Raw genomic sequence first — 13,323 nt, forward strand, 5'->3', positions numbered from 1 at the left:
CTCTGACCCACCAACAGCAATTCATCATCGGGGCTAGGGCTACAACATGAAACAAAATAAACCACGTCATTCAGTTAGTGTTATCTGGTTACCTACCAGCTCATAAATAAGCGTGTGTGTATAAGAGACAGAGAGCAGTGGAAGTCTTTCAAAAACATACACGTATAAAAATCAAACATTCCAGAAGAGTGCAGGATGATTTAGATTAAAACAGAGAACTAGGCTGCACACTGAGCAAGACTCCCCTTGCCCAGTGCCCTAATAAATCACTTTGGCAGGTAGTTGGGAAGCAGCTGCTAATGATAGTTTGACTGAAGAGTACAGGAAATCACCTTTTAACCCAGCCTCCTGTTACTCCCCTCATAGGGAGGCGACAAAAGAATGGAAGTGAATGAAATGCCAAGTGTCAGAACAGTCTGGTAAACATGCAATAGGACGCTGGCTTTACCGCCAAGTTATCGGAGCAAAAGTTGTGAAAAGTTTAATTTTGCAAGGCAGGCTTTAAGCTAGTACGAGCCACCACTCTGTGGATGCTGCTGACAGGATTTAAATTCTACTCATAAAGGAGCTGAAACAAACAAGGTCACAGCACTTTCAAAAAATCTTACTGCTAGCGAAGTAGATAATCTCAACACAGATTTTATCTAGAAATAAATCTCATGTTAGTTGAGGCTAAATGCTAAAATGTGTTCCGAAGAAAACAAATACGAATACCGTGAGCATCCATATTTAACATGCACCCCACTTTTTGCTATGAATTGTTTCAGAAAAATGTAGTACTTATGCAGAATATACACCCCTCGTTATTTAAATTATTTGGCCAGATGTCCTTGCAAGATGTACAGCGCAGTGCAGAAGCCAAGATATGCCGTTCTGAGATATATAGCAGTGAGCCACTGAAAGATCCAGGCGAAGGAAGCTGCACGCAAGGAATCTGTCCTCTTTGAAGAAAAATGGCGATAAAGTATTATCAGATTTTTGAGAGTTGGAGGAAAACTTGCAAGAGTGGGAAAATGAGAGACAACATGGAGGAGTTAAAAGGATCTATTTTATTTCAGGGTCATTTTTAAAAGGCATCAAGCAGTTGGGGGGTGCAAAGATTCTAATGTGTCTTGACATGTCTGTTGGACTGCGTACAAGCTGATTCCGAAGTCAAACTAACCTAGTTTCATATTGAAGCAGCACAAACACTTTTGAACTGGCCTATATTTTCTACTTGCATTCAACATGAGGAACAGTGCCACAGAAAGGTGGTATATCATTTCCTGAGTATTGTAAGACATGAAATATCACAGTTCACTAACGCTTGCATTCCTTACTACTCGGGGGATTAAGGGGTATGGCGAGAAAGCAGGAATGGGGTACTGAAGTTGCATGTTCAGCCATGAATTCATTGAATGGCGGTGCAGGCTCGAAGGGCCGAATGGCCTACTCCTGCACCTATTTTCTATGCTTGCATATATTGTGGATAGAACCAAGTTACCTCCATACAGGATATCTAGCAGAAAGTCACTGCCTGCAGTAACATTTCAATGAGTCACTCAATAATCTGTCTTAATGGACAGATGGATGAGGCCTTGATGCTGGATTGGATCAGGGCCATGTGGATTGTTAGACCTGATGTTCTGCACAATATAAAGCCTTTTGTACTCATCCTGGATTCATCCAGGTGACAGAATCCCGTCTGTCAAGGGCGCATGACAATAAAGCAGAATTCATCTAGCGATGACTCCTGAGAGAATGATGTGCACGTTGCAGTTGCAAGCTATCATGTGACCAAATCGACAAAGGTTACTGGGAATGAAATGGGAGTAGGTGAATGATTGGTGGTGCATACACCTTCACTACTGGAGGGATCTGAACTCGAGAGGCTGGAGGGACCCATTCTATGGGTAGAGAATCTGTGGGCACTATCAAGCCACATACTGCCACAACCTCTACCACTTAGAAGGATAAAGGCCACAGGAAAACTATCACCTCCAAGTCACATACCATCCTGACTTGGAAATATATCGCCGTTCCTTTGTTGCTGGGCCAAATTCCTGCAAACCCCATCCCTAACAGCACTGTGGGAGAACCTTCACCGCAAGGACAGCAGCGGTTCACCACCACCTTGCCAAGGACAATTAGGGATGGGTAATAAATGCTGGCCTGGCCAACGATGCCCACATCACAGGAACATATAAAAAAATATACACTAGGACAATTGTTAGCAATATTGGTGAGGGAACAACATTTCAGCAGTGACTATCCTTCAAAAAGTACTTATTGGCTGTAAAGCCTTTGGGATCTCTTGAGGTTGTGAAAGGCGCTATATAAATGCAAGTCTTTCTTGAGGGAAGAATATATTTGGTATTGCATAACTATTCAAAACAAATTGATTTGATTGACTTAGCATATTTACAAGTCAAAGTTTAAAGATGCCTCGTCATCAGAACATGTTCAGAATAGAGGCTCATGTATCCACAATGACAGAGAAAGCCCACAGCGATATCGCCAACCAACGAACATTAGACTGAAGCGTTTAAACAGTGTGATTCTAGATAACAGCATCGCTCTGAAAAGTTGGATGCTTGAAACTTCAAGTCCATTGTCACACCAAGGAATCCAGTAGACTTGGCACTTCTCAACTCGTCACAAGTTTTAGCCTTGCTTATCAAAACTTTGGTGATAATACAATGTTACAATTCTCAGTCTCAGAAAAGCCATTCAAGAACACCGAATGCTGTGTAGGAAAAAACTACAATGTTGTCAATAGTGTCCTGAACATTTTCATGGAGCAGTTAGTTCACTTAATTTGAATGAAAAATATTAAAACTAATTTAGCAAGTTGATACAAGTGACGAAAGTAGCCAATGTTGGCAAGTAGTTGCTACTTACTGTAAAAACATCATCATCACCGACCTCCACCTCATTCTGAATTGTTGAAGATGATGTGGTTGACCCTGGGAGGGGGGGGGGGAGGGGGTTGTGGGGTGGAGAAAGAAAGTGTGCATTATTAAAAACTGAATCTTCCAAAGAGGTTACAGAATCTTTACTCTCCAAGTAACAAATTTTATTCAAAATATTACAATATATAGTGGTTATGACGCTGGACATAAAAGTTAGAGATTTGATAGTTTAAACTAAATTTGGCCATTTGTGGGCTAGCATCAGAACTAAAATGAAAAGTAAAGCTGCCAGATTGCTCTTAAAACCCAAAATGATTTATTAATGTTCTTCAGGGAAGGGAGCCTGCTATCTGTATCCGGTCTGACCGACACGTGACAAGACGTGTGGTTAACTCTCAATGTCACCAAAAATGACCTTGCAAGCCAGTCAGTCAGTTGTAAAAAGAAAGTTAAAAAATAAAAGAACTGAGACAAACTATTGGCAACAATCCTACAATCTCGGCCAAATGAATCCTGAAATACTCTCCATTTTCTTGGATGAATGCAGCTCCAACAACACTCAAGAAGCTCAACACCATCCAGGACAAAGCAGCCCACTTGATCGGCACCCCATTCACCACCTTAAACATTCACTCCCTCCACCACCGGCGCACCGTGGCTGCAGTGTACACCATCTACAAGATGCACTGCAGCAACTCGCCAAGGCTTCTTCAGCAGCATCTCCCAAACCCACAACCTCTACCACCTAGAAGGACAAGGGCAGCAGGCACATGGAAACACCATCACCTGCAAGTTCCCCTCCAAGTTACACACCATCCCGACTTGGAAATATATCATCGTTCCTTCATCGTTGCTGGGTCAAAATCCTGGAGCTCCCTCCCTAACAGCACTGAGAGTACCTTCACCACAAGGACTGTACATTTCAAAAAGGCGGCTCACCTTCTCTGGGGTAATTAGGGATGGGCAATAAATGCTGACCTTGCCAGCGATGCCCACATCCCGGAAGGAATAAAAATAAATCTGGAGACCAGCTCCCAAGTTGTGAGCGTTATCTCCAGATGAGTCAAGCAACAATGTGACATAGATAGAGCCGAGATCATCAGTCAATATCCCAGGCAAGCAACACCCTGATATTATCTTTCTCAGTCAGATAAATCAGCCAATATCCTGCCCCACCAAGCAGGTCAGACCCACCAGAAGTCAGGCACAGTGGAATACAGTTGGGTAGGAACAGCCCTGGGTACACTCAACATTAACACTGGTCCCATGAAAATCAAACAGGGTCAAGTAAACCACTCCTTGGTCCTCACCTCAACTGAATTATCAGAACTCCTCCACCTTGAACACCACTTGGAGGAAGCACAGAGTTAAGCAAGGGCACAGATTGGACTTTAGATGGGGCACTTCAATGTCCACGATCAATAATGGCTCAGTAGTAGTACTGATTGAAGTAGGACAATACCAAAGGGCATAACTGCCAGATGGTGAAGTAAACTACCACAGGGGAATAACCTACTGACTTTGTCCTCATCAAACTACCTATTACAAATGCACCTGTCCGCGATAGCACGGATATGGATGACCACTGCTCAGTCCTCAAGAAGATCGTCTCGTCTCCACGGTGACGATACTCTGTGTATTGTGGCACTATTACAGTTTTAAGTGGGACAGGTCAAGAACAAATCGAACTGCCCAAAACAAGGCACCACGGACTAACAGCAGAAATGTAAACCAACATCACTAAAAATCTAATTATCTGATCACATTGCTGTTTGTGGGACCTTGGTGTGCTCAAATTATTTAGAGTGAGCTCTGTAGCCCTACACATCCAATCGAAAATGGTGGTGGATAATCAGAAAATTATTGGGAGCAGGAACATAGGAAAATATGGAGGCCATTTAGCCCCAGGCCTACTCCACTATTGCTCATCTGTACCTCAACTCCATTTTCCCGTCTTTGCTCCCGATCCCTTGATATCCTGACCTAACAAAAATCTTATCAATCTCAGTCTTGAAAGCGCCAATTGTTCCAGTCCAAGTGTTTCCTGATTTCGCTCCTGAATGGTCTTGCTCTAATTTTCAGATTCTCTATTCCCCCACCAGAGGAAATAGTTTCTCCATATCGACCCTATTAATATTTTCAACACCTCGATCAGATCATCCCTCAATCTTGGATGTTTATACAACCTGTCCTCAATGTAACCCCCCGCCCCCACACGTCCTGATAAATCTGCGCTGTACCCACTCCAAGGCCAATATATCTTCCTGAGGTTCGGTGCCCAAAACTGAACGCAGCACTCCAGATGGGATTTGACTAAGGCTCTATACAAGTGAAGCATAACTTGCTCCCCATTTTTATACTTAAGCTTGAGATAAATGACTAGGCAGCTCCAAGAATATCCTCAACCATGGCAGTGTCCAGCATGAGTACAAGAGGCAAACCTGAAGTGTTTTGTAAATGTCTTTCAGCCATAAGTACCAAGTGAATGATACTCATCGGCCTCCTCCTAGGTATCCACTATTATTGGATGTTGATGTCTAGTCAATTCAGTTCATTCAATGCAATATGAAGAATTTGCTGAGCGCACTGGGTACAGGGCAGGCTACAAGCCTGAACAATATCCTGGTTGTCATGTTGAAGATCTGTGAACCAAATCTGGATGCCCTAAACTCGGCCAATCTGTTACAATTCAGCTATGACACTGGCACCTACTCCACAATGTAGAAAATTGCCCCGGTATGCCCTATACACAAAAGAAGTGCAAATCCAACCCAGTTAAATTTCAGCCTCCTCTCCATCATCTGCAATGTGACGCAATACTGTAGTGCCATCAAGCAGCAGCTACTCACCAAACCTTGATCACCAACACCTGAAGCACTCTGCCATCTTCAAAACTAGATTCCCAAATGCAGTTGAGGTGCACTCACTTAGCTGTTTCAAAAAGAAGCTGGCTAAGTTTCTGGCAGTTTTTAGTATCTCTTTCATATATGGCATCTATGGACAGGTGACATGTATGAAGGAGATAACAAAGAGAGAGATGTGCTCCTCAAATTTTCTCAACTCCGCCCTCCTGTCCTCAAAGTAGTAACTCGTATGGGATGTGGCTCTATAGGCTCTACCTCAGACAAGTAGTGTTTTTCTGAAATCTGTAAGCCTAGAGATTGATAGCTAAGCAGCATTCATCCACTAAAGGCCATCATAGCTTGGCCTGATACAGTCCTTGCAACTTGTATTTATATAGCGCCTTTAAAGTAGTAAAACCTCACAAGGCGATTCACAGGAGCGATTTATCAAACAATATTTGATACCACGCCACACAAGGAGATATTCCTCGGCTTCTCTATCTCCATTTTTGGGGACAGGCCGTCAACCAAATTTTGGTACAAGCCCACAGCTAGCTTCCTCCCATTCCGCTTTCTGTAAGGACTCTATTCTATTCTCCCAGTTTCTTCGTCTCGTCGCATCTGTTCTGATGATGCAATACCACTATTTCCGATATGTCTTTCTTTTTCCTCAACCAAGGATTCTCCTCCACAGTGGTTGACATGGCCCTCAACCATGTCTGTTCCATTTCCCGCAATTCTGCTCTCACTCTTTCCCCTCCATCCCAGAACGACGATAGGATTTCCCTGGTCATCACCTTCCACCCCACCAGCCTTCACATTCAACGGATCATTCTCCACCATTTACGCCACCTTCAGCACGATGTCACCACCAAACACATCTTTCCATCCCTTCCCCTCCTCTTTCAGTATTCCGAAGGGACCGCTCCCTCCGCGACTCCCTGGTCCACTCTTTCATCACCCCCAACAGTCCCTCTCCTTCCCACGGCACCTTCCCGTGCAAGCGCAGGAGATGCAGCACCTGCCCTTTCACCTCCTCCCTTCTTACCGCCCAGGGCATCGAACACTCCTTCCAGGTGAAACAGCGATTTATTTGTACTACTTTCACTGCTCACTCCTCTACATTGAGATGGAGACCAAACACAAATTGGACAAATGTTTGCTGAACACCTCCAACTTTTTAAAAACAGTTCTGACGAAGGATCATCAACCTGAGACGTTAACTCGGTTTCTCTCTCCACAGATGCTACCTGACCCTGCTGAGTATTTCCAGCATTTTCTAATTTTTTACAAGATATTAGAACAGATAAGCTTGGTTAAAGAGGCAAATTCTAAGCAGCGTCTTAAAAGGAGAAAGGTGGAGTTTTCTGGAGGGAATTCCAGAGCTTAGGGCCTAGGCAGATGAAGGCACAGCCGCCAATGGTGGGGCGATTGTGCTTCAAAAAGGAATCTTCATTGGATAATGCTCACAAGTGAGAACCTAGAGCAATTTTCCTTTTTCAATTTTGAGATATTGACATTAATTGTTCTCACCCAATATGTTGCTATGGCCAAAGCTGGCTACCTTAACATTGGGGACGAAACTGGATTCCTTTATAATCTGTATGGCATATGTACAAGATGTACAGCATTTTTACTAATAGAGTCATCTTGAGGTCAAGTTTCGGCCTGAGTTGCTCCTACTTATTTGGAGCAACTAGTTTAGAATGGAGTATCTTAGAAATTGCAGTTCTAGTGAGTTAGAACAGTTTCATTTTAGAACAGAATTTTTTTCAAAAAAGGGGCATGTCCGGCCACTTACGCCTGTTTTGCAAGTTTAGGCAGCGAAAACTTACTCCAAACTAACTTAGAATGGAGTAAGTGTAGATTTTTGTATGCTCAGAAAAACCTTGCCTACACTTGGAAATCAGGCGTATGGAACGAAAGATGGGGTGGGGGGGGGGGGGGGGGGGAGAGGAGAAGAGAGGGGGGTTTACAAACATTAAACACTTCACTTTTACAAATAAAGAGTCATCATCAATAATAAATGATAAATAAACCAATAAATCAATGCAAATAAATTAAAAAATTAAAAATTAAATAAAAAAAATCACTCAATAAATAATTTTTTTTTTTCTACTCATCTACTGCAGCACCAGGGAAAAGAGGAGGGGGGGGGAAAGAGAGAAGAGATAATGATGGGTGCGGGGGGAAGGGAAGAGAAGATGATAATGGGGGGGGGGGAAAGAGAAGAGAAGAGAAGATGATGGGGAGGGGGGAGGAAGAGAAGAGAAGAAGATTGGGGGGGGGGTAGAAGAGAAGAAGATGGGGGAGGGGTGGGAGGGGAGAGAGAAGAGAAGAAGATGGGGGGGGGGGGGGAGAAAGAGATAAGAGAAGAGAAGACGACGGGGGAATGGGGAGAGAGAAGAGAAAAGAGAGGAAGATAGGGGAGGGGGAAGAGAGAAGAAGAAGCCGGGCCCCGCCGAGGACTTCGGGCAGGGCCCGCACGCAGCCGATTCTGGGCTGCCGCCGACTCTTTGGGTGGGGCCCGCCCCCAGCGTGAGGCCAGGTGGGTGTGCCCCGCCGTCGAGGTAAGATGCGCAGGCCACTCGGGCAGGGATAGGGGCGACGTCCCTTCGGCCTGGGATAGGGTCGTCGCCCCGAAGACAGGACGCCGGCAGATACTGCGCACGCGCACAGCTGCCGGCACTGTTTTTGGCGCAGGGCTGTAGCTCCGCCCCCAGCAGCTCCTGGCCGAGGTGGAATTGGGCCTACAGCTATCGGAGAATTGAGGGGCAAGTTATTGCCGCAATTTTTGTTCGATAAATTAGGCGGGCCTCTCCGATGTGCACCGTTCTAGCGGGCAGCCGAAACTTGACCCCCTTATGTGGTTATTCACCTCCCCAGCAAGTTCGAGAAGACAATGTGCATTGCAAATAATCAGCGAACAGTGGTCCAAGATGACTGATCGACCTTTGCTTATTCTGAACTTGATGGTCTTGTGGTAGTAGAGAAAACAAATCTTTTCAAAGCCCAACAATGAAATGGAAAAAACACCTGAGCAATCCTACTCAAAAGGATGCAGCTTTCCTTCTATCTCTGTCACCTTGATGTAAACTAGTCGTCTCTACCTATTTTCACAACGTCAGGTAAAGTTCAGCTGAACAAAACTAAAGCCTGCTGCGATTTAACATCTTGGGGTGTTCACTCTGTGGGGTTATTGAAACAATCCAGCACTCTTTGGCAAGGCGTAACTTACAAATACTGACCAAATCATTTTGAAATTATGGAGATGACAAGTTGAATATTCATGAATGGGCAGCACTCCCCTGCAGCTAATTTGGTTACACTTACAATCACAAAGGTTGACACAATTAGTATAATCACAGTGACTACACTCCCAAAGTACTTAATTGGCTGTAAAAGGCTTTGAGACGTCCGGTGGTCATGAAAGGCACGATATAAATCCAAGTCTTTCTTTTCTTTCTTTCAACTGAGGTATGGTGGCTGAATGGTGCCATGCGCAGTTATTCAGCACAGTATCAAATCCAAAATTCCTTGTTTTTTTAAATTAAATTACTGTACAAGTTGATCAGATATATATGTACAATTACATGGTTTTCACAAAATGAGGGCAATAATGCAAATAAATGTTAGTAACAAAATTCTTTACTCAAATTTATTTACACGGGAGAAGTGAAATCATGGATCTCCTCCTTGAATGCCTCCCACTGTTCCGACACTGATTTACCCACAAGTAGCTGTTTTCAGTCCACTGGCCAAATCACTCCTTAACTTAGCAAAATTAGCTTTTCCCCAATTCGGGACTTTTATTCCAGGCCTATCCTTGTCCTTATCCATAACCAACTTGAATCTGATTGAATAATGGCCAAACATGTGCCCTTTAAAAAAAAAAGATTGGGAATAACAATTCTAGAGCCTCCTGGATGTCTAGGGACTTACAGGAGAGAATAAAGAAAAAAGGGACGCTTATGTCATATACCAACGGCTAAATATTATAGAATCTTTAGAGGAATATAGAAAGTTAAGAGGCAAAATTAAAAAGGATATTAGGAATGCTAAGAGAGACCACGAAAAATTCTTGGCTAGTAAAATTAAGGAAAACCCTAAGATGTTCTATAAATATATTAAGAGTAAGAGGGTAACTAAAGAAAGGATAGGGCCTATTAGAGACCATGAGGGTAATCTTTGTGTGGAGGCGGAAGATGTTGGTAAGGTTTTTAACGAATACTTTGCAGGAAGGGGGCAATGCAGAAACTGCTATCGAGGAGGAGTGTGATACTCTGGATGAAATAAGTATAGTTAGGGGGGAAGTATTAAGGGGTTTAGCAGCTTTGAAAATAGATAAGTCCCCAGACCCGGATGAAATGCATCACAGGCTGTTGAGCGAAGTAAGAGAGGAAATAGCAGAGGCCTTGACAATCATTTTCCAGTCCTCTTTGGATTTGGGCATGGTGCCGGAGGATTGGAGGACTGCTAATGTAGTACCCTTGTTTAAGAAGGGAGAAAGGGATAGACCGAGTAATTACAGGCCTGTTGGAAAAAATCCTGAAAGACAAGATAAATCTACATTTGGAAAGTAGGGATTAATTAGGGACAGTCAGCACGGATTTGTTAAGGGAAGATAGTGTTTGACTAACCTGATTGAATTTTTTGAGGAGGTAACCAAGAGGGTCGATGAGGGTAGTGTGTACGATGTAGTGTATATGAACTTTAGCAAAGCTTCTGATAAGGTCCCACATGGTAGGGTGGTCAAGAAGGTTAAAGTCCATGGGATCCAAGGCAAAGTGTCAAGTTGGATCCAAAATTGGCTTGGAGGTAGGAAGCAAAGGGTAATGGTTGATGGATGTTTTTGTGACTGAAAGGATATTTCAAGTGGGGTTCCGCAGGGCTCAGTACTGGGTCCCTTGCTTTTTGTGGTATATATCAACGATTTAGATTTGAATATAGGGAGTATGATTAAGAAGTTTGCAAACGACAATAAAATTGGCTGTGTGGTGATAATGAAGAGGAAAGTCATGGGCTGCAGGAGGATATCAATCTACTGGTCAGGTGGGCAGAGCAGTGGTAAATGGAATTTAATTCAGAGAAGTGTGAGTTGATGCACTTTGGGAGGGCTAATAAGGAAAGGGTATAAACATTAAGTGGTAGGCCACTTAATAGTGTAGATGAACAAAGGGACCTTGGAGTGCTTGTCCACAGATCCCTGAAAGTAGCAGGCCAGGTGGATAAGGTGGTTAAGAAGGCATACGGAATGCTTGCCTTTATTGGCCGAGGCATAGAATATAAGAGCAGGGAGGTTATGCTTAAATTGCATAATACTTTGGTTAGGCCACAGCTGGAGTACTGCGTGCAGTTCTGGTCGCAGTATTATAGGAAGGACGTGATTGCACTGGAGAAAGTGCAGAGGAGATTTACTAGGATTCTGCCTGGAATGGAGAATCTTAGTTATGAGGACAGATTGGATAGGCTGGGTTTGTTCTTATTGGAACAGAGGCAGTTGAGAGAAGACCTCATTGAGGTGTACAAAATATTGAGGGGCCTGGACATAGTGGATAGTAAGGGCTTATTTCCATTGGTGGAAGGGTCTATTATGAGGGGGCATAGTTTTAAGGTGGGTGATGGAAGGTTTAAAGGAAATATGAGGGGGGGGGGCTTCTTTACGCAAAGGGTTGTGGGGATCTGGAACTCGTTGCCTGGAAGAGTGGTGGATGCAGAAACCCTCACCACTTTTAAGAAATGGTTGGATGGGCACTGAAAGTGCAGTAACCTAGAGCTGGTAATAGGGATTTGACTGGATGACCTTTCGTTGGACGACGCAGATATAATGGTAAGTACTGCAGGGAATCGAATACGGCCAGGGTGAACTCCTGGACTAGTTTCGATCACCTGGATGGGTTGGAGAGGAATTTTCAAGATGTTTTTCTCCATAAATTGGCCTGGGTTTTTAAATCTCCCAGGAGATCACATGGCTCTGGTTGGGATGGAGTGTCGCAGTTGTGTGAGGTGGACTGGTTGGGCTGGGTGCTCTTTGCCTTTCCGACATTGTTCATAGGCTTATATGTAACCTTCAGGGCTGTTGACCAAGGACCGTGCGGCTCTTTGTCGGCCGGCGCAGACACGATGGGCCAAAATGGCCTCCTTCTGAGCCGTAAATTTCTATGGTCTGATCAGTTATGAAACAAAAACTATTCCAAGATAAGTGGTCTGCCAATACACGTGCCTTTCATTATGTTTTGAACCAGATTATCCGTTTGTGTAAAATGAGATTGTGCACTTGCTATCTATATTAAGCACATTCATAATTATGTTCTGCAGCAGTAATAAAAAGTTGAACACAAATATACAAGCGGTACCTTCTGTAAGATCCTCAATTGCTTTCCTCACTCCTCGATCAAACGCTCGTGCATCAGCAGGGCTTTGAAATGTAAGTCCAAACTTCCTGCTGTCAACCATCCAATGGTGAAATGTAGGCGTTGCTTTAGTATATACCAGGTCTTTCTTCAAGAAACATTCCAATACAACCTAGTGAGAGAAAAAAACGCTCACATTAAAAAGGGGTGGCCATGAGTAGTCACAGTGCTAACTTCAAGGTGCCGATTGCACAGAAAACACCCCAAAAATTCAGTTTTAAATTTTTTTGGCCCGTTTTGACAACCTAAATGCTAAATTGTGATTTAAAGTAGTCCTCTTAAACAATGGGGCTGTCAGTACCTCCATATAGCTTGCTGCTGGTTCCAGCAATTCATGTCAGGGAAGTATAACAGGTTAGTCAAGGTCATAAGTAAAATTAAAATGTTATAGCAAGTGTACTACTTTCATACCTGCCAGCTTCTAAGCTTTGTACAGATTAAACAACTTCAAATGAAATACTGTGAGGCAAGGAATCACAAAAAAATGCTTACTATAAATACACTACCATGCACAGCCATGAAGACCGTCTTTCAATGCAAGATTTAATTTGGCCATTCAACCATCGATAAGAGGTCTCACGCCAATATCCCCCCCAACCCAATAAAGCCGAGGTAGTCTGGGTTCCATTACTCTTTGATTCATCACATCGATAGGATTACCACTTCTTAAGGAAACGGTTTCATAAAGTTAGAACCATATAATTTTGCAGTAGTTCATTAAATGGCACCAGGAAGCATCAGTTATAAACTAGCAAGTCAACTAACTTAGAAACATAGAAAATAGGTGCAGGAGCAGGCCATTCAATATCACGGCTGATCATTCAACCTCAGTACCCCACCCTTCTCTCCATACCCCCCCCAATAAGGGCCACATCTAATTCCCTTTTGAATATGTCCAACGAACTGGACTCAACAACTTTCTGTGGCAGAGAATTCCACAGGTTCACAACTCTGGGTGAAAAAGTTTCTCCTCATCTCAGTCCTATATGGCTTACCCCTTATCCTTAGACTGTGTCCCCTGGTTCTGGACTTCCCCAACATCAGGAACATTCTTCCTGCATCTAACCTGTCCAGTCCCTTCAGAATTTTCTATGAGATCCCCCTCTCATTCTTCTAAATTCCAGTGAGTATAAGCCTAGCCGATCCAGTCTTTCCTTATATGTCAGTCCTGCCATC

General features: G+C 43.6%; 1 protein-coding gene across 2 annotated transcripts in view; it reads right to left on the reverse strand.

Annotated features, from left to right (window-relative positions):
• Nucleotides 1-13,323, reverse strand: part of LOC139272680 (sprouty-related, EVH1 domain-containing protein 2-like) — a 133,742-nt gene that overhangs the window by 49,902 nt on the left and 70,517 nt on the right. For both annotated transcript variants that reach the window (XM_070888767.1, XM_070888768.1), the window contains exons 3-4: nt 12,091-12,259; nt 2,881-2,945 (exon numbers count right to left, since the gene is read on the reverse strand). In XM_070888767.1, coding sequence (XP_070744868.1) covers nt 2,881-2,945; nt 12,091-12,259 — 234 coding nt within the window. The remainder of the gene's footprint in view (nt 1-2,880; nt 2,946-12,090; nt 12,260-13,323) is intronic.

Source organism: Pristiophorus japonicus, chromosome 9 (genome assembly GCF_044704955.1).
Source record: "Pristiophorus japonicus isolate sPriJap1 chromosome 9, sPriJap1.hap1, whole genome shotgun sequence".
In the NCBI taxonomy this organism is placed as follows: Eukaryota; Metazoa; Chordata; class Chondrichthyes; family Pristiophoridae; genus Pristiophorus; species Pristiophorus japonicus.